Source organism: Nannospalax galili, unplaced genomic scaffold (assembly GCF_000622305.1).
Source record: "Nannospalax galili isolate Female #2095 unplaced genomic scaffold, S.galili_v1.0 scaffold291, whole genome shotgun sequence".
Classification (NCBI taxonomy): domain Eukaryota; kingdom Metazoa; phylum Chordata; class Mammalia; order Rodentia; family Spalacidae; genus Nannospalax; species Nannospalax galili.
The window spans coordinates 5,022,027-5,049,527 of record NW_008330588.1 but is presented as its reverse complement, the minus strand read 5'-3'; the positions used below and the strand labels follow the sequence as shown (position 1 = coordinate 5,049,527).

Below are 27,501 nucleotides of genomic sequence, written 5' to 3'. Positions count from 1 at the left end.
TGAACTCTTTCTGATTTGTCTAATTTTGTAAATTATGCGTTTTGGGCTCCTTCTTCCCCTTTCACATCTATTACTGGAACTGAGGATATGCTGTTTGGACAAACATGGGCCCCAGAGCCCAGTCTTTCTTCTCTTTGTCTTTATCAACTGTGTCTCTTTGTGTTCTTTGTGTCAGTAGGCATGCAACATGCAGCCCAAGTTTTGTTTTGTGCCTGAGATGGGTGTGTGATTAGGATCAGTTGAAAGCACTTGATAAAATTACTTTTCTCTTAATAATCTTCTTCCTAAGATTGCAAGGAATTGAATCTTAGACAGTTTGGTGTAACTATTGCACTTGACCAGATATAAGCTGATCTTTTGGGCCTATGTAACAGTTTATGCCAGCAAATGAGGAAGAAGTATGCATATTCTTATTATCTTTACATGGAGCTTTGGACAGTGTGGCAGTCAGGGTCCAGGAGGGTCACGGATTCCTCATTCACATAGAGATAATAAATAAGGGTAAATGCAAGGAGTAACAGGAAGAGGGTTTGCCAGTTTGTGGGAGCTGTCCATATGACTTCAGGAAGCTCAAGAGGGAGATGAAGAACCGAATATATGGCTAGCAGCTAGCTCTTGTGGCCAGTGCCCTTGGGGAGTAAATGGAGGGAACTGGAGAGAGAGAGAGAGAGAGAGAGAGAGAGAGAGAGAGAGAATGTCATAGGAGAAGGGCTGAGGACTTCAGCAGAAAAGCACAGCAACTTTCAGCCCATGGTCCCATGAGGAAAGAGTTTCAAGAATACAAAGCCCAGACACACACCTGCCTCTCCCATTGGACAAACTATAAAAGATGCCTTGGAAGAAAACGTCCAGCACTGTGGTCCATCATGGTCATCACTCTTGGGCAGGAGGGAAGGTGGAAAGTGAGTCAGAGGGCCATGTAGGGGGCATTCATTAAAGACTGCCTGAGGACAACAGGTTGGGAATGGTCTAGAGAGGGTAATGGAAGGCACTAACCAAGGATGAGACAGAAAGATCATATAGGAAGGGGCCCAGGGCAACAATCAACATATGATATGCCCCTTGTCACAACAGCAGCCAACCCTGAGATTTGCTGGGCAGAGATGAGGATTCCTGTGAAACAAACAGAACCAAAACAATGGGACTTAGCACATATAATCTCTAAGTGCCATGCATGGAGTAACCCCAAGAGATCACAGACAGTGACCAAAAGCATTCCAGTGGTGCCTGTCAGAGCCGAGAAGTCTCAGTTGGGTAAGGCTTCTGTAGTTTTAATAAATTCACTCTTCCACCTCTAATTTGAAGTCACAGCATGCTGGTGATTGGAACATTTGGAGTATACAGCACCTGTGCAGGTATTGTCTCTTCCTAGAGGGAGAAAGGAGGCTCATTAATACTCAGGAAGAAAATGAAACTAACAAGTCTTAGGAAGCCCCTGAAAACTAGGAGAGTCACAAGATCTCTCCAGGAGGTCGTAAAAGGAGGGGACAGTTACTGGGGAGGAGATTCTCTGGCCAATCCAGCTGCCTATAAGTCATGAAGAGGGCTCCAAGGATGCGTTTATGAGTTGTTACCTGAGCTGTCGGGTGCTTCGGTGATGCAGCTGCCTTTGAGTCACCTATTGGTTCATTTAGCTGTATCCGGGTAGAATTGTTTCTTTGGTCTGTCTTTGGTGCCCTATCTGGAGAGAACAGGTGTTTGTTCACATCTCTCAGGAAAAGTCACACTATTGAACGTCACATTCCAAGTCATAACATCCAGCTTTCAGTGGCATGCTTTCATGTACCTGTAAATCTTGTTTTCACAGACTTACAAAAAGGCTAAAGACAACTTTTCCTTTTTATAGTTATGTGAATTTAAGATGTTTAGCAGTTGAATGCATAGTTGATTCCAATTACCTATTTGTTGATGAGTTAACAGCTTTCAAAACCTAGAATTTGGGGGCTAGAGAGATGGTGTAGCAGTTAAGAGTGCATACTGCTCTTGAATAAGAGCTGAGTTCAGTTCCTAGGCCCCACATCAGGTCACTCATAACCACCTGTAACTTCATCTCTAGGGGATCCTGTGCCTTCTTCGAGCCTCTGCAGGCACCAGTATTCACATGCAGATACACACAGCTACCCACATGCATAATTAAAAGTAAAGGGATTTTTTTAAAAAGAAACTAAAATTTTAGGGGCTGAAGATATGGATTAGAAGTTACGAGCACTCGCTGCTCTGGCAGAGGACAGGAGTTCAGTTCCCAGCACCTTCAGCCCACAACTACCTGTAACTCCTATTCCAGAGGATCTGACATCCTTTCCTGGCCTCTGCAGACACCTGCACACAAGTGGTATACGCCTGCACATAAATAAAAATAAAATTTAAAAATCCTAGAATATTATAAAATTCCATTATTTGAAAAAAAAAAAAAAAACAACTGTCTGATATAAAAAAATCCCATTATTTAAAAAAAAAAAAAAAAAAACAACTGTCTGTCTGTGGCTATTCTGCTCAAGTAATTCTCCTAATGACCTATCCAGAAGGATGACACCGGACATGGTTTCTGAGAGCTGATTTCTCAAATCCTACGAGTTCATACATTTAACATGGGGGTGCAGCAATGGTATCTGATACATCATACCACTGGTAAGGATTGTTAAGAATTGTTTTGGTAACCATATGTAAAATGATTTAAAGAAAAAGTGAGAACCAACTATATTTATAAGCACACACAGCTACATATATGATTGTGTTCTGCAAATGACTGCTTACTTTATAGGTCAGTGTTATAGCAGGGAATTGATAGCTACTATCATTTGGAGTTGGATGAAGAAAAACAGAAAAAATTACCCCCAAATTTCACCCCAATCACGTGTAGAGACTTCTCTAGTTAATACACTTTGTGTGCTCCAGCTTTTCTTTAAATTGAGATGTCTCTCTCACTTGATAAAGAAGACAGAAGTCACATATTAGCACTCAAGAGTCAGGTTCATCCTGAGTGTCTCCTCTCCAGCAACCCAGGCTGGGTGGGAACTCTGGTAGCTTTCCATCTAGAAGAGAGCTGGGCAACAGAGCTGAAACACAGTTAATGTACTCACCTTGTCAATGGAGGGTGGGTAGGTGACCACTTGCAATGGAAACTCCTTCTTTGTCTTGGTCTTTCTGAGTTAGGGTCTCCGTGTTAGTTCCAGCTGGCCTAGAATTCAATATGTAGACAGAGATCTGCCTGCCTCTACCTCCCACGTGCTGGGATTAAAGGGATTAAAGGCGTGTGCCACCATATCTGGCCATTTATGCTTCTGACTGTTCAAGGCCCTCAGACAGTATAGTTTCTAGTCTATTTTTTAATAACACATATCACTTTTTTAATACACATATCACTTATTTTTAAGTTACCAAAATGAATTCCCATTGAGTTCAACTACATTATTGTAGGTACACTTATGATATGGAATTTGCAAGCACCTTTTTAAAAAAGTACACTTGTTTATTTGCAGGGTGGGGTTGGGGTGGAAGTGAAAGGATAACTTGCAGGAGTCTGTTCTTCCCGCTCACCACCTGAGATCTAATCTAGGCCATCAGCTTCAGGTACCAGTGCCTTTACCTGCTGAGCCAACTCACCAGGCCCAAGTGAAATTTTGGAAATACCATTGTTTAATTTTCTTTCTCCCCCTTATAACAATTATTGTTTACAGTCAAGAAGAGTCACCAGGTTCTCCTTGTTCAAGTTCAAACACAGGAGTGTGATGTTCACTCTATGTTCCTAGTCTGTATAAGCACAGTATGTGCTGTATAACACTGGGTTGTTTTCTTAATCATGTAAGAATTTATTCCCAAGTTGATGCAAGTACTTTGAGGAACAGGATGGTTTTGAACATTTTTCTATTTTCTGCCGCAAACCGCGACTGCGACCAGCAGAGTCGAGGCAAGGACAACACGGACACCAAGGCAGGGTTCCAGCTTCTTTCTTCCTTTATTGCACAGCACAATTCCTTATATCTTCCCCAAGGACCAATCACAACACATGCACGCACGCAGCATACATTGGTGGAGACAATTCATTGGTCCACACAGTCAGACCACACTCAAGGATGTCATAGATCAGGCAGGCGGCGCATGATCGGGCGCACTGAGCTTGCTCGTTCTGGAGTAACAAGCGAGGGTCACAATGCTTGGCGGTCAGCCAGGGCGCCATCTTTGGCCGACTCGGCCGGGCCCGCTTCCCACAATTTTCTGTCTCCCAAGTCAATCAAAACTTAGGCAGCACCGAAGTGTACCTCTGTTCTTTCCAACCATACTTTGGTGCACCACTCGAAATACTGGAAATTTCTTGACTATCAGTAGCTTTATATTAAAATGTAAATAAAATGCCTGAAGCCTAGCATTTAGGGGACCTGAGGATTATGAGTTAGAGGTCAACTTGGCTTACATAGTGAGATTCTGTCTCAAAACAAAGCAAGGTCCAAAGTGCTCTCTCTCTCTCTCTCTCTCTCTCTCTCTCTCTCTCTCTCTCTCTCTCATTCTCCCCTAAACTTGTACTCCTTTAGTTTCTAATAGCCTGCCAAAATGTAACTGCCTTAAGGAATAATTTTGCACCTCCTGTAAGTAGGAGATAGAAAATAATACACTTAGCATATGTATCCTGGAGAAATTCGAATGTGAATAAAGATTTTAACCAAAAGGAAGTGTTAACATCATTAGCTTAGAATATTTTCAAGTTTTCACTGTAACGCAACCTTTCTAAAAAACATCTAACTTCTTTTATACATGGACATGTCCTTTGAATCCACTAATAAAATTAAGATACCGAAGGAGAAAGCAAAATTGCATTGTCATTGTCTAAGCACTATAATGTAATGCAGAATATCGCAAGCACTGCATCTAATTAAAAGAGTAAATCACTTTAGAAAATCCCTGGGCTGTTATGGAAGACTTGGCTCTAGCAGAAGAATGTCCATTAGCAGAAGAGACCTTCACTATGAGACTCTATGTCAAGCACAGGCTGCAGATAACCTCAGTCAGACAACTAGTGATTCTGGTTCTGTCATCCAGTGATGCTGTCTCATTGCTGCAATGAAGGGTGGTTTTTCTTCATTCCCGACAGACTGCTCATCTGTCACTTCATTTACCTGAGTGGCTCATAGAGGCCATGGATTGACTTTGCTATCACCGAGCAGTACCCATTGTGTCCTTGTGCTGTTCTCCTAGACTGAAATTCTCTTATATCTCAACCTCTTAAAATGGATGGACTCACACATACAAATAAATACATGTTCATGGAAAATTCATACAAGCCTAATGACGGACATCGGCTCCTGTCTCTAGACTACTCCTGTCTACTTCCTGTTTATTCACCATAGCCTCCTTGTCAAATTGTGGAGCTGTCCAGTTCCAACTGATTTCAGCATGTAGGTCCCTGTGTTCCCTGAATTGCACGTTTAAGGCCAAGTTCTGCACCTGCTTCTCCCACTCGGCCTCTGCTTTTTCAGTCATAATTTTAGTCTGGCTTCCGACCTCACACAGGGTTGATAGTCTCTGAGCTCCAAGTGTCAACATTAGGTACATAGGCCCTTAGCTGTACTGCCTGAATTCTCTGGGGGGCAGGGGCGGGGATCAACCTAGAATAATCAAAACCAATTTTTAATGAAGGCCAGAAATATTGTATCTTTGGTGTTTCAATCACGAAATAAAGATAATAAGTTGGCATCAAAATTGTTTGTTGCTTACTCATTCATGTGAACCAGAACTCTAATACCTAATCAAAACCAATTTTTAATGAAGGCCAGAAATATTGTATCTTTGGTGTTTATTGGATCTCATTAGTTATCTCTTCCCAAAATGCTTTTTGTGGAAAATTATATATAGTTTAAAATAGCAAAATATTTATAATTAAAGGCAGGATACTCAGCTCTGCATTTTCCTTTTCCTGGTTCCCTTTTGTTACTTAATGAGCGTTCAAAACTTAAGTTTTTATCTACTACCAAAGTTCATATCTCCAAATAAGTTGCTTATGCTCAGACTTACACACCATTTTTAGTAATTACCTACTGGTTTTCCACTAAGAAAAAGATTCTCCCTTTTACCTCCTTGTGCTCCTCTTGATAAAAAAGGTTATAACAGAACTGTTATAAATACCATGCACAGGGCTGGAGCCATGCTGCTTTTAAAAACGGCCCATGCCAAGTGGCTTACAACCGCCTGAAACTCCCGCTCCAGGGGATCAGATTCCCTCTTCTGGCCTCTGTGAGTACTGCACACATGTGGATTCAAACACACAAATAAATGAAAACAAATTTTAAAATACTGCTCATATTTTCAATGCATTGTGTATGAAATTGCCTTTTTTTTCTACCCACAGTTGTTTTCTTGACTGGCAATCTTTGCTTTTAACTCTCTAGTACAGAGTCATTCTACCTGGGCGCTGCTGACTCCAGGTCCGATGAAGACATGATGGGCAGCATGATAGGCTGCGGTTTTCCTCACATTGCAGGACTTAGCAGCGTCTCTGCCCACACTCGGCTAGATGCCAGCAGCACCTGCTATCCACTTGATCACAGCTGCCAAAAATGTCCCCAGATATTAGCTGACTGTGGGATTGTTCAGAAAATTAATCAGCGACCTTGAGATCCTCTCCTCCAGTGGAACTAGAGCCTACACTGATACCCTGTATCCAGCTGGGTCCATTTCTATGTGTCTTTTCTCAGAGAATCCCCGTCTGGAGTATTGTATGCTCTTACTGAGATCCGGGTGGGCCTCTCCAGGGTCCCACAGAAGATGGCCATCCTGGAAATTCCTTTTTCCTACATCCATGGAATGTTTTTCTAGCATCCTGAAAAACTGGTTCCCAAATCATTTGTCTTGTCTTTTATTTTCTTAAAATTTGAAACCTATCCATCAGCAACTTCCTGAAGATGGACTTTTGAAACTTGCATGATGAAAATACCCCATCTATCCTTGTATTTGATTAAGTTTGGATGAGTCTAGACTTCCAGTTTGAAAGCACTTTGTCTTGGCATGTGAAGGCTTGTCTTTGTTGTCTTTTAATTTCTCACATTGTCTCTTAGAAATACAATGCTGACTCTGGTTTAACTCTTTTCTTGTAACCAGAATTTTCTCTCTGGATATTTTGGGTTCTTCACTTTAAACTCAATGGCTTGAAATTTCATTATGACTTTAAAGGTTTGGGTTTAGACAGCTGATTTTCCTCTTGGGTTCTTGTCTTAACCCCTCCAAGAATGAAGTGGGTAGACCACAAACAGTCAGCAAAGGAGAAGAACTTTTATTGATGAGGTGTGACAGCTGGAAAGTGGAAGTCTTAAACTCTCAGTAGCATCAGGATGTCAACCAAGAGCAGGCCTTCAAGGAATGAGTCTGTGGAGAGCAGGTTGCTGACAGTGATGCTGGCATGAATCTCAGGCAGGAACAAATCCTTCATTAGAGGCAGGAATGGTACCCTCTGAGTCCAGCAAGCCTCCTTCTGAGGAGCTGGGCACCTGCCTCAGGACCTGATGCAGGCTGAGAACCAAATGAGGGAAAGGTTGTGCCCAGGATGTGTATAGTCCCAAGAAGGCCCTTATTAACGGGAGCTAGCTGGCAAAGGAGGTGAAGAGTAAGGACCAATCAGTGGATCAGTGGCATCTCAGTTGGTTTTTCTGTTACTATGATAAAATACCTGACAGAAGCAACCCAAAGGAGAAAGGGCTTTCCTCAGTTCACATTCTGGGGCTACAGTCCATCATGGCAGGGAAGGGCAAGGCAGCAGCAACTTGAAGCAGCTGGTGTCATTGCATCACAAGCAGGAAGCAGAGAATGATGGACCCTGGGGCTCAGCACACTTCATTTTTGCAGTCCAGGACTCCCACCCAGAGAATGGTCCTGCTCGCTTGAAGCAGCTGGTGTCATTGCATCACAAGCAGGAAGCAGAGAATGATGGATCCTGGGGCTCAGCACACTTTCTTCATTTTTGCAGTCCAGGACTCCCACCCAGAGAATGGTCCTGCTCACAGCTAAGATGGATCCTCCCACACCAGTCAACCTAATCCAGATCTTCCCTCACAAGCATTCTCAGAGGCTACCCTTAACCTTGATAATTCCTCAAGGGTGTGCTCAGAGGCTTATTGCCGAGCAGAAGATATTACAATCATGAACATATTATATTCACCAAACTCTGGTACACCCAACTTCATCAAAACAATACTATAGAACTTCAAGGCCCAGATTAACCCCAACTCATTAATAGTAGGCAACTTTAATACCCCACTGTCTCCACTAGATAGGTCAGCAGGGCAGAGAGTTAACAGAAGACATCTGAATTAAACAATACCATATATCAAATGAACTTAACATACACATACCACACACACATATACACCATACCACACACATAAAAACACACATACACATACCAAACACAAATACATATATATACACAGATCACATGCACAGACCACATACACAGACCACATACACAGACCACATACACATACCACATACACACATATACCACATATACCACAGACATACATATACACAAACACTTATACACACATGTGCATGCATACCACACACACACCAATACACACCACACACATAAACATACATATACATACCACACATATACATATACATACGTAGACCATACCACATACACCACACACACATACATCACAGACATACATATACACAAACACTTATATGCACACACCACACACACATACTTATACACACTCACACATATATACCACACACACACACCCATACACACATATAGCTCTATGCTGCTTTCAGGGTAATTTGTTCAAGATTTTCTGATGTTCTTTAATTCTTAGGTTCTACACAATCAGTGATTTTATACACCCACTGCATCTTAAATGTAAGTGTTCTGCATAGGTTGTCACTCTCCAGTTTACTTTTGTGGACCATTCCCATATCTGTGTCATCATCCTCTTACAAATGCACGTTTCCTATTTTGAATTTGTAAATTCGAACATGGATCGATTGTACCTGGGACTCTCAACACTGCTGTTTACTTTTTCTACTGTTCATTTCTCTTGGTGACTCGATTTTCAGTTCTGTTTTTTTCAATTTTGAAATATTCTCATGTGCAAAGGAACTTTATGGTGAGAAAATAAATGAGATGTAAGCTACTGTGCTTTGCATATCTTAGGTTACATCTCTGGATTCATAATTTATCATTCTTCCTGGAGTTTAATGATTTCAACTGCTTTTTTTTTTAAAGAAATGAACTGAAGACTTAGGAGAAAGCTTGACAGAATTTGCTGACCTTCAGGGTCAGCCACATTTATTCGCCTTTCTAGTTTCTCACTGAATCTAACTATCTAGCAACTGGAGTGGCAGCAACCAGATAAAACTTCTTGCTTGGCCAAGCATGGAAACTGCAAAGACATAAATTATGGAACAAAAATTTAAGACACAAGCCATCAAATGATGGGGATGGTGATGCTGAGATACAAGAAATGCAGAGCTCCACAGCTGCCAAACTCCCTGCTGTAAGGGCTTCTAGGCAGAGCCCCAGGGGTCCAAAAGTTGAGCATACATAGCCTAGGTCCATGTAGTGTACAGCAGTTACAGTTCGCAGGGAAGTGTGCTGTACAAGGGTGAGCTGCACAGAAATGGAACTTGGAGATGTGTAGAGATCTCCAGGATATTTTACAACTGATTGGTCAGCACATGCATGGGAGGGAAATCCCTAAGACTGAGAAAGAACGATGCAGAGGCTTTGAGAAAGCATAGCTGGGTTATCCATGGACAAATGATGCCTGCTCCCCCCTAGCAAGATGAGAAACCTCATATTTTGGGGGGCATTATGTAAAGTACTCAGAGAGTTTTGCCTCAGGTGTGAACAATAAACAGCCTTGAAATAAAATTTGTTTGGGGGCCTTCATAATAAATCTTAATAAAACCAAGACAAAAAAGAAATCAAATGTTTTGCAAAAGATGTTAGTGCCTCTCATAGCTATGTTCAAAGTTACTTATACCAAAAACAAACAAACAAACAAAAAACCCTATCCAAGCAAGGGTAAAATTTATAATAAAGAACGCCATATTTGTAAACAAGTGGGAGACTATGACCCCTAAGCAAGAAAAGAGTTCATCAAAATCAAATCAGAACAGCCATGTTTGAACTAGCAGACTAGCTTATGACAATAGTTATATCAATATTCAGTACACTGAAGTGTTTAAGTAGAGGTGTGGAAGATTTTCTTAAATATACTTATTTTTATTTTATGTATACAAGTGTTTTGCCTGTATGCATGTGGATAATGCCCAAGGAGGCCAGAAGAGGCATTGGATCCCCTAGAACTGGGTTACTTGCCATGTGAGTGCTGGGAACTGAACCTGGGTCCTCTGTAAAAGCAGTCAGTACTGAGCCGTAACTCCAGCCCGGAGATGTGGGAGTTTTGAAAGTGATTTGGAGTGCATCAATGGCCCCAGACAGGGAAACAGGAAGCCTCTGCTGAATAGAATTGAAGGAAAGTGTTGCTGACTTTTAAAGTAGAACGTTTGTAACCTTTCATGAACCTTTACTGGGGCTCTGAGTAACAGCTACAATGGGTCTATTGGAAGAGTTAGAGAATCTCTGTAGCTGGACAGAATCTCTGGAACAGCTTTATCAACCTCTTCTGTCCCAGTAATTCTTTGAGGATGAACAGAGACTGCACTGCCCAAGAAGCCAGGGAAACAGGATCCCATTTCCAGAATTATCAATATTTTGTTGTTTTTTCTTACTTAGCTTCATTAGGCTCTATTTCCATTGCCTATTGAAGCAATACATTTCATTTAAATCCAGAACAGCATTGATACATGCACTCTGTGTTCTGGTACCTGGTTTTAAGTGGTCAGCAGGTAACACAGTAACTGAGTAAGAACTGAACTGATATTTTAAGTAATCGTTTTTGAGGAAAATCAATGTGAGTAATGTTTGCTAATGTAACTTTAATATCATACCAGCTCACTATCTTTAATTATGTAAAGGTTGTTTAAAACTCCCCAGGCTTAATTTGCACTGTGTTCTTCCAATCCAGTTTGCTTTCCCAGTCAACACGTCCTTTCTTGGTGAAGGAGCCTGTGAAGCCACATCTGCACATGTTCAAAGCCTAGAAGCCAGGTGGCTTTACCCTTCTCCCTCTTTTTTGTTGATCCCTCTGTCCTCTTCAATTTGTTTCGGACATTCTTAGTTTCTGTGAGCCTTGCTTGGTATCTTCTTTTTGTTTTCTGTGTTTTTTTATTGATCAAATTTGTCCTTTGGCAATTTCATATATTTACATTATACTGTACACTCTGATAACTCTTTCCACTAACCCCTCCTCCCTCCCTCCCACCCCGACATCCCCCCTCCTCTCTACAACCCCTTTCCCACATTCATGCCTTTGTGTTTTGTGTTGTGATCCAGTGATTTTAGCCAGTGTGACTACAGATCTATAGCTATTCACCTGAGCCTGGTGAACTTACCAGTTGGCATATAGCAGACAGCAATGGTTGTCTCTCCGTTAGAATCCATCAGTAGCCAACAGTTCAACAGGGAGGGGAGGGGACGCACGACTGACTGCTGACAGGCACAGTTTTGTGAGATCCTATTTCCAGGGGGTGTGCCGTGCCTTGAAGACATGTTTGGAGTCCTTGTGCACATCTCACAGGTCTTACAGTCTTTACATTCTGTGTCTAACCATAAGACTGCTGATTGCAAATGAAGCTTTACTTCTTCGTTCCTGACAGTCATGCTCTCCTTTGTCAGTTCTTTCTTTTAATATTTTTATCGAGAATTTCACAGATGCATAGTCTGCATAGTGTTTTGATCAAGCCCCCTCCCCATTCCCTCCCCTCTAGCTCCCCCCATAGCCTTGCCTACCACCACTTTTCCCTCCTATCTTCATGTGCATTTTAAAAAAACACACTGGGGGGCAGGGCTGGAGCTATGGCTCAGCAGTTAAAAGCACTCATTGCTCTTACAGAGGACCTGTGTTCAATTTCCAACACCCACATAGTGGCTAACAACTATCCACAACTCCAGTTCCAGGGGAGCCAACGCCCTCTTCTGTCCTCTGCATGACATGGGAGCATTTATTACATATGTACAGGTATGTACTCATACACATAAAATAAAATTAAATAAATAATTTTTAAAAACCCACTAGACTTTCTTACTGTTGCCAGCATGTACCACAGGATGTAGGGCCACCTACTGAAGCATGGACAGCCTCTCAGGGGCTGCATCCCATAAGAAAACTGATTCTCCCTCTCCCAACAGCCATCAGTTGCCAGTAGCTCCTCAGTTCTGGGCAGGACTTCATGGCCCCCTCCCCACCCATGCTGGGATATTCGTCTAGCTTGATTTGGGGCAGGTCATGTGCACGTAGGCACAGCTGCTGTGAGTTGATGTGTGTAATGGACCTGTTGTTTTAGGAAAACATTTTTTCAAGACAAGCTTTCACTACCTCTGGATCTTACAATCTTTCTGGCCCACATTCACATGAGTTCCTGAGTCTTGGGAAGAGGGGTGTGATATAGGTGTCCCATTAAGGGCTAAGCACTCCACATTTTCCTGTTCTCCACATGCTGACCAGTTGTGAGTTTCTGTGTTAACTGTCCTTTACTGCAAGAAGAATCGTCTCTGATAAGGGTTAAGACATGTGCTAATGAAGGGCTGGAGAGAGGGCTCAGTGATTAACAGCACTGGCTGCTCTTTCAGAGGACCTGGGTTTGATTCCCAGCACCCACATGGCAGCTAACAACCATCTGTAACTCCAGTTCCGAGGGAATCCGATGCCCTCTTCTGACCTCTGTGGTCATTGCACAAGGGTACACTTACACACATGTAGGCAATACACTCATATACACAAAATACAAATAATAAATATAAAAAAGAGAGAGGTACTAATATGTGGATATAAAGATAAATCCTTGGGGGCAGTTTAATACTGTCGGTTTAAGCTTGCATCTTTGTAATAGAGTAGGCATTTTCTAATCTGCCCCTCAAAGTTGTAATTTTTCCTAAAACACAAACTGAATCATGTTCTTCTCATTTAAATAATTTAATAATCCTGTCACCTATAAGACAATCACAGTATACAGTGCCTTAAATGGTCTGCCTTCAACCTGATTCTGTACCCACTTTCCTATGCTTTAAAGATTTATTTTGAGGATGCTCCCTTTGTGGGTCCACAAAATTCACAGGCACAGACTTGCTATTTCTCCCAGGTACAGTTTCTTCCTTGATAAATCTTAACACATGGGCTAGTGCTGAGAACTTGATTAAAAACTTGCCTATCCAAATCTGTCTCTTTTCTAGAAAGGTAGTTATCTTCCTCCTTTCCCTGAGCTGTTTCAGCTCTTGCTCTCTTATCTTGCCTTTCATCACAGTGTTTGTGACTATCATCTATCTGTCTATCTATCTATCTATCTATCTATCTATCTATCTATCTATCATCTGTCTATCTCAATCTATCATTTATCTATCATCTATTTATCATATCTATCTATCTATCATCTATCTATCTATCATCTATCTATCTACTATCTATTTATCATCTATCTATCATCATCTATCATCTATCTATCTATTGTCTATCTATCATCTATCTATCTATCATCTATCTATCTATCTATCTATCTATCATCTATCTATCATCTATCATTTATTTATCTATCTATCTAATCTATCATCACCTAAATAGTTAGAAGCCTATTTTCCCATGAGGCTCAGGTTTATTCAAATAGAGTTTTATATGTTAGTGCATTTTTATGCCACTGTAACAAAACCTCAAAACAGTATCAGGTGTGTCATACAACAGAAATACAAGTGTAATACACAGACACACAATGTGGGTATGCTGCAAGGAGTGAGCTATTAAATGGAACCTATGTAGTAATAATCCATATTAATTATTTATTTTGTTACTTTTAATCTCTTCTCCCTTATAGAAATCTATAACCATTCTCAACTTCTGTCCCTATTTCTGTTTGGCTTTGGAAGACACCTTTGGGGATCCCGGTGAAGAGGATGGTAATGTTGGCTGTTGAGATGCAGGGATTGGTGTCAGGCAATTCTGCCATATTTTCAGCTCTCTTTCTGAGCCCAAGTGTTGCTCACATGCAGATCCACGTGAACCACAGCAATAGTTCTGCATTAGATCAATCTTGTTCCTGGTAATGTGTTTCTAGAGGTGGGATATTGAGTATTATGCTGTCTAGCTAGTCATATTTCAGCACGGAAACCTCCTAAACAACCAAGGAAGCATGGAGGAGATGTGGACCAAATAGACTCATTTCTCTTCTGAATTCTGTAGCAGTGCCTCAAAATGGAGTCATTAGATTTGTTCAGTGTGTTGCTTATGAAGTTATATATTCCTTCCCTATTTCCTGGTATAAGACTTAGTGACATTCTTTCCTGATGTTAGACTTCAGTGACATTGAACTGGGCAATGTTCTTCTTCAGAGAGAACATCAGGGAGATTTCAGAGAAGATCCAATTAATCTCCAGACACTTTCCCTTGTGACCTTGAAATATCATAGTCCTGAGTCAGGACTTTTAAGGGACAGGGGAGAGTGACCTGAGGCTGAGGACGTTATTCAAAGATTTATTCCCGTCTTTGGCTTTGACATCAAGATGCTGGTGCTGATAATGTGAGGAACAATAGTTTAAATGTGGATAACTGTAGGATTCATCTCAAATCATTCACATTTTTTTCTGAAAAGTGAGCAGTAATTTTCTCTCAAATCATATCAGAATGACAATTGACCTTTGAAGCTTCTCTTCCCTCTGGGCTTGACTTTGACAAGCTAGAGATGTGAACAGGAAACTGATATCTCGCTGCTTTGTGGGGAAAACATGCTGCAGTGGGGGACGTGCTAGCAGAGGTCCGTCTGCCCATAAGCCCCATTTGGGAACAAAGCTACCTTTCCCAGTGTACCATCCCCAGGGCCCAGGGCATTTCAATGGCCCTGTGAGTGAGTCTGTGGTCACATCTGTTAGCTCAGCTGGAGTGGGTAACAGCTACAATCATCACTTTGGTCTGAGGTCTGTTCAAATTCATTTTTCCCATTTCCCAGCTGTGAGCTTGAGGACCTGTGATCATAGATATGTGGCAGTATCTAGCAGATGCCCTGAAGCATGACAGTCAGGTAGACACTCTCCTTTGTGTGTTCAAAACAACCACTCACCTGACATGTTCCTTGTTTTATTAAAGCAGGGAGGAAGGCTCTAACAGAAGCCTCTGTCTCTTTGTTAAGATTGTCACCCCAGGCTTACCAGCTGCTGTTGAGTGCCAATTTTGCTCTCCAGAGTTATGGCAGCATCAGTCACAAAGAGCTCGCCTGGGCACACTGGACTGAATTAAGACCCACCCAGGGAGGGGCCTGTTCTGTGGGGAAAGTATCTTCTAGAATCTGAGGCCTTTGTTATCACAGAGGAGTTTTCTGGATCACAAAACACCTGCTAAGCCATAAAAGGCATTGCGATCTAGGGCCCCTGCACAGATGGTAACACTACCTTGAATTCTGGCATCTCAGCCATAGTCAGTTGTCTGGATCTGCTTTCTCTTTCTCGAGATATGAACTCATATATCACTTAATGTGGCTATGAAGATGGAGAATTCTGGTGGATAGAAAAAGAGATTGAGAGTGAGATACATTCATTTCACTTGTTCAAGGTCTGAATTTTGTGGTAGTGGTGGTGGTGATGCTGATGGTGTGTAAATGCAATCAAATTGGATTTGCACTAACACAGGACTGATGGAAAACGTACTTCTTGTAGTTAAACCTCCTAGTTTTAGATTCTGACTGCCCCAATAATTAGTTATCTTTCTGTTAGCACATTATTTGACTTGTCTTGTCAAATTTCTCAGGCTATCAAATGAGAATAAGAGTCATCTCAGAGCTGTTTTTAGGTTACCTGAAATAATACACATGAAGTGCTTAGAACACCATCTTTCACACAGCATGCACAGGAAACATTCTGTCTGTTCTCCCAGCAACTTACTGATTTCCTTAAGTAGGCAGTTCTGAGTTCTGAATTCACATATGTAAGATTCTGTAAGATGGCCCTGATAGTCTTCCCAGCTAGCATCCCTGCGATCCAGGAGCCTTCTTCTGTGCCTTTTGTCCCTGGAGATCCCCGAGGTCTAAAGTTATAGATATCTTCTTTTCTTAGCAATCAATATCCATTACATGTAGCTCATGATTACAGCTTTCCTGATGAAAGATGCTAATGGATTCTGTCAAGCCCGCAAGACAGCCACTTCCTTATAGAAAGGCTCTTGCGTTTTCTAAAAGCTTGACCTTCAGTTGGAAAGTGATCAGGAAGCTCCCCATAAACCCAGGACTCTGATCAATATTCCTCACTCTTGGGCCACGATTACTAGAGGGACATCAATTGTCACTAAAATGGTCCATCACAAAGTCAGACAAGTCACCCAGACTGCCTGCCGGCTTTTCCTGATGCTGATCATCCATTATGCATCCTTGGGGACAGAGGCAGAGGGGCTCTTCAAGTTTCCATGACAGCAGTAGGCCATGTTAATTTGCTGGCCTTTAGAAGAATAAACGAGCAGGAAACACACAGTGAAAACGACATCTCATTGTTTTAGAAAGCCGGGTCGTTTGGGTTTTTTGTGTTCTCATATCAAGAAGACGGAACTTCAGGTTCAGAGTAGAGCCACTTGCTTTTCTAATTCAAAGATTTCAGAATGCTAGCGTCGTTTCCCATTTGACCCAAAACCCTGGTAAAGAAGAAAATCATATCTTGAATAATTCATACAAGTTTCCATATTTAAGAATCTGAAGTTAACAAATTTCTTAAGTTTATTAAAGTCATTATTTTGAAGATCCGGTGGAATCTGACTAAAGGAGAGACTCAATGCAGCTAGAGAGCTGGTGAAATTTAGCTGGCAATGCTGCCACCTAGTGGTCCTTTTGTGAACTTTATTGACAGCTTGTCAAGTACTCGGATGTTTTTTCTTTAATAAGGAAGTTATTACCTTTCTTCAGAAGGTGGCAGTCCAATTTTAGCCCATTCACTGTGAGCTGTAGTCATTGCCAGGATAGATGGCTTGAGAAAAATGGAGATACGCAAAGACTTGTTCTTGGTGCTGTGTTAAGGATGCTGGTGGTGGGTTGTGGAAAGGGGAAAAGTTTGTGCTGTGTTTTCAATCACCAAGGCTGTATCTTCGGGGATCATTTCTATAGCTCATTTTGTATCACCTAAGATGAATTCCTAACAGAACAGATGTAAAAATATATCTGCTATCACTTGGTACCATAGAAATGATGCTGATGTAGGTTCAAAAACTACAACAAATATAGATTCTGACTTAATTTTCTGAGTGTTTTAAAAGCGCCTTTCCAGAGTTAAACTACAGAATTTACTGCTTCTCACATCCTCCTGTGCCGACACCTTTTTTGCTGATGTCTCTATTTCATCATGATTTTATATTAGTTGCCCTGGCTCTGCCTTCTTTAGAGGTCACCCAGTCATTCATCTTGAGCCTCGTTCGGGAAAACAGCTACAGCAAAGGCCCATGCTCCCAAGCTTGAGCACAGTTTCTTCTGTTTGTGACACTTGATTCACTTGAAACTGACCCTCATGGCCCTCTGTCAGGATGTACATTTGACTCACCTGAATACCTTTGCAATAATAAGACATCTTATCTGGTCCCCTACAGTGGCTCCTGGGCCCTGTATCAGCAATCTACTTCCATCAGGACAGCCTTTCTGTTCTCTGCAACCTCGCCAACTCTATCTTAACCATTCTGTTACCTGCATATCAGAATGTTATTGTGTGAAGTATCAACATGTAATTTGTGAGTTATGTTACTAATTACGAAAGGAAGAAAAGAACCCATGATTGGCAATGGCTGGCTCTCAAGCAGAACTGCAGCAATGCAACTGAGATAGCTTGTGAATTTGCTGTTATTCACTAATTCTGACCTTGTGGAAAGACACAAAGATACAACTGTTTTTTAACATAACACTAGTAGCAGGACTTAGACATCTGGAAGTGGAGTTTTACTTTTTACTCCTCAGATTTACATGGACTTTATCTATCTATCTCTCTATCTCTCTATCTATCTATCTATCTGTCATCTATCTATCTATCTATCATCTATCATCTAAGCACTTTTTTCTCTCCATACAGAGATTTTTCCTGCAATGTAGAGGTTTTTGGCACGTACTTTACCACTAAGCTACATCTACAGGCCACAGCTCATTAAGAAAAGTTTCCTTATATAGCTTAAGCTATCTTGAGCTTACTACAGAGCCCAGGGCGCCTTCAAACTTTCCACTCTCTTGCCTCTGTCTTCCATGTGCTGGGACTACAGACCAGCTGTTCTACACCAATCATTTATAGTTCCTTTTTCTTTAAAAAATTGTTTATTTTTATTTTATGTGTTTTGAGAGTTTTCCCTACATGTATGTAAGTGCACCTGTGTTGTGCAATGCCTGGAGAGGCCATTGGATCCACTGGAATTGGAGTTACAGATGGTTGCTAGCTGCCACGTGGATGCTGGGAACCAAACCCAGGTTCTCTGCAAGAACAGCTAGTGCTCTTAAGGCCTGAGTCATCTCTTCAGCTCCTTCTTTTCTTTAATTGTCATATGGTGATTGAATCCAAGGCCTTGCACATGCTGGGTGAGCTCTGTACCATTTAGTGACACCCCCAGCCCAATATCCTTTCTTAAAGAGCCAGCTTTGATTAGAATTACAGATGCCTTAGGAAAGCCTGCAGGTGTAATGTGCTGAGCCATGAAGGCTTTCACTGGCTCCCACAGGAGAATAAACAGCAACATCACCACAACAGTAACATCACCAAGGACCGCATGCTCTGTTCCTCTCTAGCTGTTATTGCATCCAATCAGAAAGTTTTCATTTAACACTTGAGACTTTTATTTCAGTAAATGCAAAAAAAAAAAAAAGCAAGAGCTTCAATAGGCTTAACAGCTGGCAAGGAAACAGAGTGTGAAGAGCCTAGAGGCTGGGATCTGTGTAAGGGAACGAAGTCATTTGCAGTACAACCCCTCACGGGGTCACAAACCCACTGGACCTGTGGAGATCCACTGTTCAGACTTGCACACCAAGTGCTCCTGTCAGTAGATCCTGAGACCAGCATGAACTGTAGACGCTGCAGTGAGTTTTCTAAACTCTGTGTCATCCTTGGAGCTTCTTAAGGAATCCTGGAAAGGCAAACCTAGCAAATCAGAGCTTTCAGGAGCCCTCCACATCCAGGGCTTTTTTCTAGGTCAGTGGTAGAGCTGCTGATGTAATTTTAAGACTATTCAGCAGTCACAGCAACCCTTCTTCTGTCTCCTTCACTGCTACTCAGATAGTTGAATCTGCTGCTCTGCACATCTGCTGATGTCATTTAAACCAGATTTGAATGATGTGAAGTGGGTACTATTATTTTTGTAGTAATGGGAGTTGAACCCAGAGCGTCTCCCATTATGCTCTACCACATAACTATGTCCCTGATTCCCTAGCCCATTTTTATTTTTCATGCTATTGTTACGGAGTCCTCACTAAGGCTGGCCTTGATTTCATTCTGTAGGACATGCAGATCCTGAATCTGTGATCCTCCCGCTTCAGCCTCCCTGGCAGCTGGGACTACAGGCCTGGGTCGCTAAGTTGAAACTAAGAGCTTTTATGCTCCTCCCCAAAGAAGTAGACATTCAAACACAAATGGGGTTTTGTTCTTTATATGTGAGGCTATAAATGATCATTTTCCAAGTTTTGATTCTTGCAAAAGTAATGAATATTTTCAAGGAAAATTACTAGAGCAGAGAGACTTATTTTTTACATTAAGCTAAAGCATATTTGAAAGCCATAGAAAAATTTTTGTAGCATATCTTTATGTGTAGATTTTGAATTCTGTAAGTAAATATTAACAGGAAGAAACTATTTCTCTTAAACATTTTTTCTCTGGATAAAGAATACGTGAACAAGACTACTAAAATCTGTTTAGCATATATCTAGGGAAGGTTGTGGAGATCTGTATTGAGGATCCTCAGCCCAGCCTTGCACAGCCATTCTGGATGTCCAATTTTGAATTCTAAACAGAAAGCAGATGGTTAAAATTAAGTGGTTTTCTATAAAATACATAAAAATGTATTTAAGTCTCTCACGTACTAGTTGAAATAACCTTTTCGCATTCTATTATACTACTTTAAAAATTACATATTGTGTGTTTGAGGTAGGTAGGTGTGTGTGTGTGTGTGCATGCTCACCCAAGTGCTGTACATGTATGTCACAACACACATGTGGCAGACAGAGGACAACTTTCAGGAATCGGTTTTCTCTGTTTTCTATGTGTGTGTGTTTACATGCATATATGAACATACACTCTGTGCCTGCAATGCCCACAGAGACAGGAAGAGGGTGTTAGATCACTTCTTTCCTTCCATCACAGGATCTGGGATTGAACCCATTGCCAAGCTTACACAGCAAGCACTTTTGCTGGCTGAGCCATCTCACCAGACCCTGTTGTACTACTTTTACTCACAATTTTAAAGATCTTAGCCATGACATACGGCCACTGGATGGGCTGTCTAGACTCCAGTGGACTCATTTACACTGAAGGACATTGGGTACAAACATCTGAATGAATAGGACTCAGCATGTATGGCAGAGTGCACAGGGATGGGGGAAGCATGGATGGGGGAGGGGGTCTGGATGTGAGTGGGAAATACTGTATGAAATTTTAAAAGCTCAATAAAAATTCTTACAAATATTTAAAAGAAAAAAGATCTTAGCGATGGTTAATTATGTGTCTCTAAAATAAAGAGGCCAGTCACAATAGGAAGAAAGTAAAATTATAGTACAAGATGCCAAATAACATGCTTGCTTGAGGTGTTTCCTCCACTCGCCACTCTCTGAGGGAGAGCCTTGTCACTGTAGAATGGAGGCATCATCAGAAAATGCCCTGCTTTCTCCCCCTCACTCCCAGTGTATCTGTCATGGCCAGGATTCCCCTCCAAGAATATTCTGTGGAGAAGAATCCAGTGTCCAGTGCATTGTAGAAACTCGACAAAAGGAGTAAATAGCTGCCTTGTGTCTCTGACAAAAGCAATTCTTGAGACATTTGCCAAAATAGACATAATAATTCAAATGAGAAATCACCTTTCAACTTTGTTGGTTTGATGAGCAAGAACTTTAGTAAAGCAGCAATTTAGTAAAACAATGTTCCTTTGCTATGGTAACCAGCACCACTGCACCCTTTAAAATACTTCAAGAAAGCCCAACTCATGGGTATGATCAAAAACATCTGAGAGAAAAAGTCATTTTTGTATTTCTAAAACATATTGATATTTTGATACTGTTGAATTCTAGCTTGATCCTTTGGTGAAGCTTAAAAGTCTTAGTCTAAAACATGCACCCAGAGTTTTATAGAAATTTCAGCATATCAGTGAAAACAATTTTAAACATCTTGTATCCTATTAAGCAGAATGGAGGGCTCTAGCCAGAGTAAGTAAAGAACACAGATGATAGACAGGATTTGTCAAATAAAAAAGGGAGGCGTTCACTGTCACAGGAGCTTACCACCTTGTCATTTTCACTGGGGTCTTCTATTCCTGTTGGATCTTTGCTGACAGATTTCTATAATAAATAAAGTGTGTTATATCAGAAACTGAAGTGGACATTGCAAAAAACATATACATACATATGCATACATGCACATGAGCCCACACATATGCAGGCCACTTCTAGATTCATGAAGAAAATCAAAGGCTGTTCATAAATAGTTATGGATGTAGAGGTAGTAGATACTTCCCGTTAGGTAAAGCCTTATCAGAAGCCATCATGCTGACAAAGCCTATGAATCTCCTAGAATATATGAATAAGAGACTTTCAAACATGTTAAACTTTAGAGCTTTCATTCAGATGGTGTGTCTACTGGAACCCCAATAAGATCAGTTCTGAAAGATGAACTGCACAGGTTCTGTGGGGGAATGCTCCAGGAAATTTGCATACCCTGCTCCACAGTCTGAGATCCTCTCTGTGATACTGGAGGAACCATGTACTGAAAACTACTCTTATCACAGCTATACAGTCATCCACAAAAAGAAAATGTATTGACAAGGACTGATCTTAAACTGTAGACTTGAGATTCTTGGCGTGCTGATCTCTTAGCCCTCAGTGTGAAGTACCCTATGGTGAGACTTTGAGGGTGAGCATGTTTTTGGCTCATCTTGGAGATTCTGAAATAGTTTCCCTTTATTTTCCATTACCTTGGCTAGCTGTGAGTTCAGAGCCCTCAAGTCTCAGTGAAAACCATCATTGTGTTTCTGCCCCTCAATACTGGAGTCAGAATTAGGATGATGTGAGTGAGACATTAATTTCAAACGCAGAATTTAAATGACAAAACAACCTCAATAATGACAATGACTACCCAGCTAAACCTCTTCTGGGTATACCCATATATGCTCTACTGCAGAGATAAACCCTACCACTTGGACACCCATGTTAGGGCGGCAGTATTCACATGGGTTCAGATAATGAAACTAGAAAGGGGACCATGAGAGAGGAGAGGGGGTTTTAAGGAAGGAGTAAGAAGTGAGGGTGATAGAACACATGTGACACAAAAATGACAAGGAGGGTCTCGGGGACAGAAGGGTTAAGAGGGGCGACGCACTGAGGGTTAGAAGCAGAGGAGGAAGATCCACAAACACTGTATAAAAATACCATAATCAAACCCATCACTATATATTCTAATTAAAAGGAAAAAAATTAAATCAAAGCCAGTTGCCAAGAACTTTATTACAAACAAAGTTCCAAGGTTTTGAACAAAGGCAAGGGCTGCTCCAGGACTGCATGGCTCTCCCCTCCCCCTTTCCCCCAACAAACTAAACACATGTTCACACTAGAGGGATCAAGTTCTACTCTAGTGATCTAATACTACTTCAACCCAGGAAATATGTGATATTATTATTGGGTCATTTTAAGGAACCAACAGGTGGTTAAATGAAATCAAAATGATTAATGAAACGGACATAGACTACATAGCAAAAGAGGGTAGGGACGTACCAGTGTGATGTAGTGGGGACTTGAAAAGCTGGATGGAAGACTCTCCAAGGACTCTGCTATTGTCTGTTGATGAAAAGATGTTATTAACATGCAATTAGAACTCAAAAAAGGATGACTCTCTCCCAGAGCACAGAATATATTTTCTGACATCCTTGGGCCCCAGTCCCAGTAAATACACAAACAGTGAAAGGTGTGGAAACAATACTCTTCCTTAAATTGCTGTCCTAGAGCCAACGAGTAAATTTAAGATCTGTCCTGTGAAGCAAACACATCTGGGAAAAGACTGGGAGAGTCTTTAAACACTAGGCTTTGAGGGGCACCAGATGGGTATGTTTGTCTTCAAATTTCAGAAGTTCTAACTGTTGGTGTCCTCAAAGGTCACAGCCACCTACATTCCTTTGAACCTGGAAGACTTTTGGGAATACCCAAACTCCTTATTAAAGCAAAGATGTGCTTCACTGAGGCTCCCCTCTTCAATGTGCTTCCTAGTAACACCCAGAAGACAGTCAAGTAGCTGGAACGCATCGAGCAGTGGAAGCTGGACCCTGGAGAGGTGTTGCGTCCCAGAGAGAAGAAGCCAGGCATCATTAATAAAACGTGCGTGCGTGCGTGCGTGTGTATGTGTGTATGTGTGTGTGTGTGTGTGTGTTTATCTCTCACAGATTCTTCTCTAAACCACAATTTGCTGAGGATTGACCTTCCATATGAAGTTATTGTGTCAAAAACACCTTATCTAAATCATTATTATTCATATAATTCTATCCCAGGCAATATTAAACCCCAAAGATGAGATCTGGGAGCCCAACTATTCCCGTAAACTGTTTGTAATACTCTATCACAGCACACGAATCATCAGTGTTAAACTGAATTATTCTGACATTCAACAGATATTTATCAAACCCTCTCCTCTTGGCAGTCCCTATTCAACGTCAAAGGCCATTGCATTAAGGAGTTTGTAATGTTTTATTTTGGAGTCTCACGTGGCTGAAGCTGGCTTTGAATTCCTGATCCTCCATCTCCTCCTGCGGTAGCAGGCTATACCACTATGCCAGACCTGAGACTGCAGTCTCAACATGAAACAAATACATCCGCCTCTATTTGAACCTCTGACTAGCTTCACTGACAATTCACCTCCATCCTTTGATTCAAGTACCATCACTTGACACTTGACTCTTAGAATGCACCTAATTTACATATTAATTTAGGAAAATTGTAATTAGGAAAGTAACTGCAATAACACATGAGACATAATAGACAATTAACATACATTGAGTGCTAAATAGACACCAAACGTCTTACTACGTTGACTAGTTTTTCACTTAAACCTTGAGTCAAATGTATGAGATTGATAATATCATGTGTTTCATGCCAGAAAATCCCCATGAACACTGAAAAAATTACCACATAATATTTTCTGTTCATAAAAGAAGACAATTAAGACTTATTTTAACCATCTCAGAGCTACCACTGACATAATAAAAGGCACAAATGGATAAATATAATTGATACAAACCATCATATAACAAAAGAAACAGGAATTGTCTATGACTAAATACTCTAGTGACGTTCAGTAGGAACATGCTGCTCAGTGTCCTGAATGTGTCATGGAGCTGGGGAAGGACACCTTCAGCATTATGTAAGACATGGGGTTTATGGGAAGCAAAGTGTCTGGGCACAGGGTCCAAAACATCTGGAACTGTATAACCAGACAACAATCAAACCCCCAAATATCTGGATTTTAAAATACTGGTATCAGTCTACTTTTATTGGTACTTATATCTAGAAATACTTAGTTTTAAATGTAAGGATCTTAAAATTGAATAGATGGCCCAGTGGTTAAGAGTCCTTTGCTGGCCTTGTAGATGACCCAGGTTTGGGTTACCACTACCCACATAATGGTTCACAATCACCTGTAACTCTGGTTCCAAGGGATATGCTGCTCTCTTCTGGTGCTTGGGCACACACACACATGCACACACATACATATATTATACACACACACACATGCACACACACACACACAGAGACAGAGAGAGACAGAGACAGAGTGATAGAGAGACAGAGAAACACAGGCACACAAATACGCATAAATTAATAAATTTAAAGTGTGAAGTTCTCAATCTTTCCTTTGAGACTTTGGTCCTAACGGGCATTTATATTATTTCATTCATATAACTTTGTCAAGGATGATGCGTTATTATTACTTAACTTTAAAAACAAGGAATGCCTGGCCAGGTGTAGTGGTGCCACATGGCTCTAATTCCGGGACTCTGGAAGTCCTTTGAGACTTTGGTCCTAACGGGCATTTATATTATTTCATTCATATAACCTTGTCAAGGATGATGCTTTCTTTATTATTACTTAACTTTAAAAACAAGGAATGCCTGGCCAGGTGTAATGGTGCCACATGGCTCTAATTCTGGGACTCTGGAAACTGAGGAAGGAGGACTGCTTTGATTTTGTTTTGTTTTGTTTTGTCTTTTTGAGACAGGGTCTCCCTATAGCTCCAGCTGGCCTGGAATGTGCTATACAGACCAGGCTGGCCTTGAACTCACAGAGATCTGCCTATCTCTGACTCCCAAGTGCTGGGATTAAAGGTGCATGCTACCAGGCCTGGCTAAAGAGGACTGCTTTGAATTTGAGGCCAGCCTGGGCTATATATTTTCCACTTGACATGTGAGTCCCTTAGGGTTTGTCACTGAATTTCCAATTGAGATTTTTTTCTGTACCTTTCTGTTTATTTATAATACATTATTATTTTGAGAACACATTTGCATATTATTTTATTCTCCTGAATTTAATTCAATTTGTTGTATATTTTAGAATATGGCTTACAGTTATACATTTTTTTCAGAAGTGCACAAGATATTTTATTTAGTCAATATGTTTTCTTCTGAAATGGTCTTGGTAAAATGACTGAGTTCTCCCCTCTTCCTGCCTCCCCTTAGAGAGTGAGAGCTTCTTTTGTACAGCACACTCATTAAATGACTCCAAGCATCTCCCACCTATGGGACCAGCAAACTCAGCTTATAAAAATAGGGCTTGACACACAAGCCTGGCCACCTGAGTTTGATCCCTGGAAACCACATAAATGTGGAAGGAGTAAACTGACTCCACAAAGTTGTCCTTTGACCTAAACACACACATATCATACACACATACAAATAATAATAATAATGGTTATTATTATTATTATAAACAAAATGAAATACCTCACCAACAAAAAAATCCATAAAAACACACATTTCAGTAATTCTTGCAAATGAAAGTATCTCACATGTAGAGGGTGGATATCTCTCAGGACCGGCTCAGTTTTTGACTGCTGCTCATTAGCAAAGTATCCTTTATTCTCTACTCCCCTTATTTCTCTAGCAGAGCTGTCAAGAGAGAAAATTGAACAGTGACACAAGGTATGGGATAAGACAAATGGTTAAAATTAAACCACATAAAATATTTTTTTTTGTCTTTTTGAGACAGGGTCTCCTTGTAGCCCCAGCTGTCCTGGAGCTCACTATGTAGACCAGGCTGGCCTCAAATTCACAAAGATCTACCTGCCTCTGCCTCCCAAGTGCTGGAATTAAAGGCGTGCACCACCACACCTGGCATCACATAAAATATTTTAAAAATAATGATGCTTAGGTTGTACCTTGTAACAATTAGATTACAGGGTCTTGGGGAGGAACCAATATCAATGTTTTCTGAATGATCTGTACATGGTTTCAATATGCAGCTAAGTTTGGGAGCCATTCAGATAAGCATGTGGATAAGAACAAGCATGGAATGGTTTGACTTAGTGCTGTTCTTACCTGGTCTTCAGTAAGAGATGTTTAATCCCTACCCCACTGCTATGCTCTATGGCAACACAGTTTATATGTTCTTACTAACAGTCTCCTTTGACATGGAACATGCAGACCTACCTCTGAACCTGCTTCAACTGAATGCATTTCTGGTAACGAATTAATAGTATGACAAGTCCAATGCCAATCACAATCATGACAAGCACAGCAGCCATGATGGAGAAACCTGCAACATCAGCAAAGGGTCTTCAGACAGGGCATGGGCTTTGGGACTGTAGAACATAAACACTTAAAGAATGGTTACAATCCTATATCTTTCCCAAAGGACTTTGATTGTCCTTCTCTCAGTCTTCCAACAAAGAATAAAATGTCAAAACATGACACAATTTACAATCTGTATTAGCAATTGAGTGTCAAGATTCTATGATACTGAAAGAATGTCACAGTCATCACGGAAAGCTTTGTTTGCTATTAGTTGACAATAGAAAAGGCCCCTCTGTGTTGTGGGGTTTCAGATGTCATAAGTTACACTTGGTTAGGAAACGATATGTTCATTCTAACAGGCGAATGTAGTAAGTGCAGTTTGGGTCTCCAAACATGCAAATGAGCAAAAAGAACCATAGAAGTCCATGTAGAAACACAACAAATATACCAGATGAAGAAAAGCTTTCTGGCTGGGTGATATACGTGA

At 41.0% G+C, this 27,501-nt stretch overlaps 1 protein-coding gene across 1 annotated transcript in view; it reads right to left on the bottom strand.

Annotated features, from left to right (window-relative positions):
* Positions 1–19,996: 19,996 nt before the first annotated feature.
* Adam7 (ADAM metallopeptidase domain 7) overlaps positions 19,997–27,501 on the bottom strand; it is a 33,431-nt gene continuing 25,926 nt past the window's right edge. Inside the window, exons 19-23 of the mRNA XM_008850771.1 lie at positions 26,931–27,036; positions 26,291–26,390; positions 23,014–23,076; positions 21,529–21,585; positions 19,997–20,041 (exon numbers count right to left, since the gene is read on the bottom strand). Of these exons, the coding sequence (XP_008848993.1) occupies positions 19,997–20,041; positions 21,529–21,585; positions 23,014–23,076; positions 26,291–26,390; positions 26,931–27,036 (371 nt within the window). The remainder of the gene's footprint in view (positions 20,042–21,528; positions 21,586–23,013; positions 23,077–26,290; positions 26,391–26,930; positions 27,037–27,501) is intronic.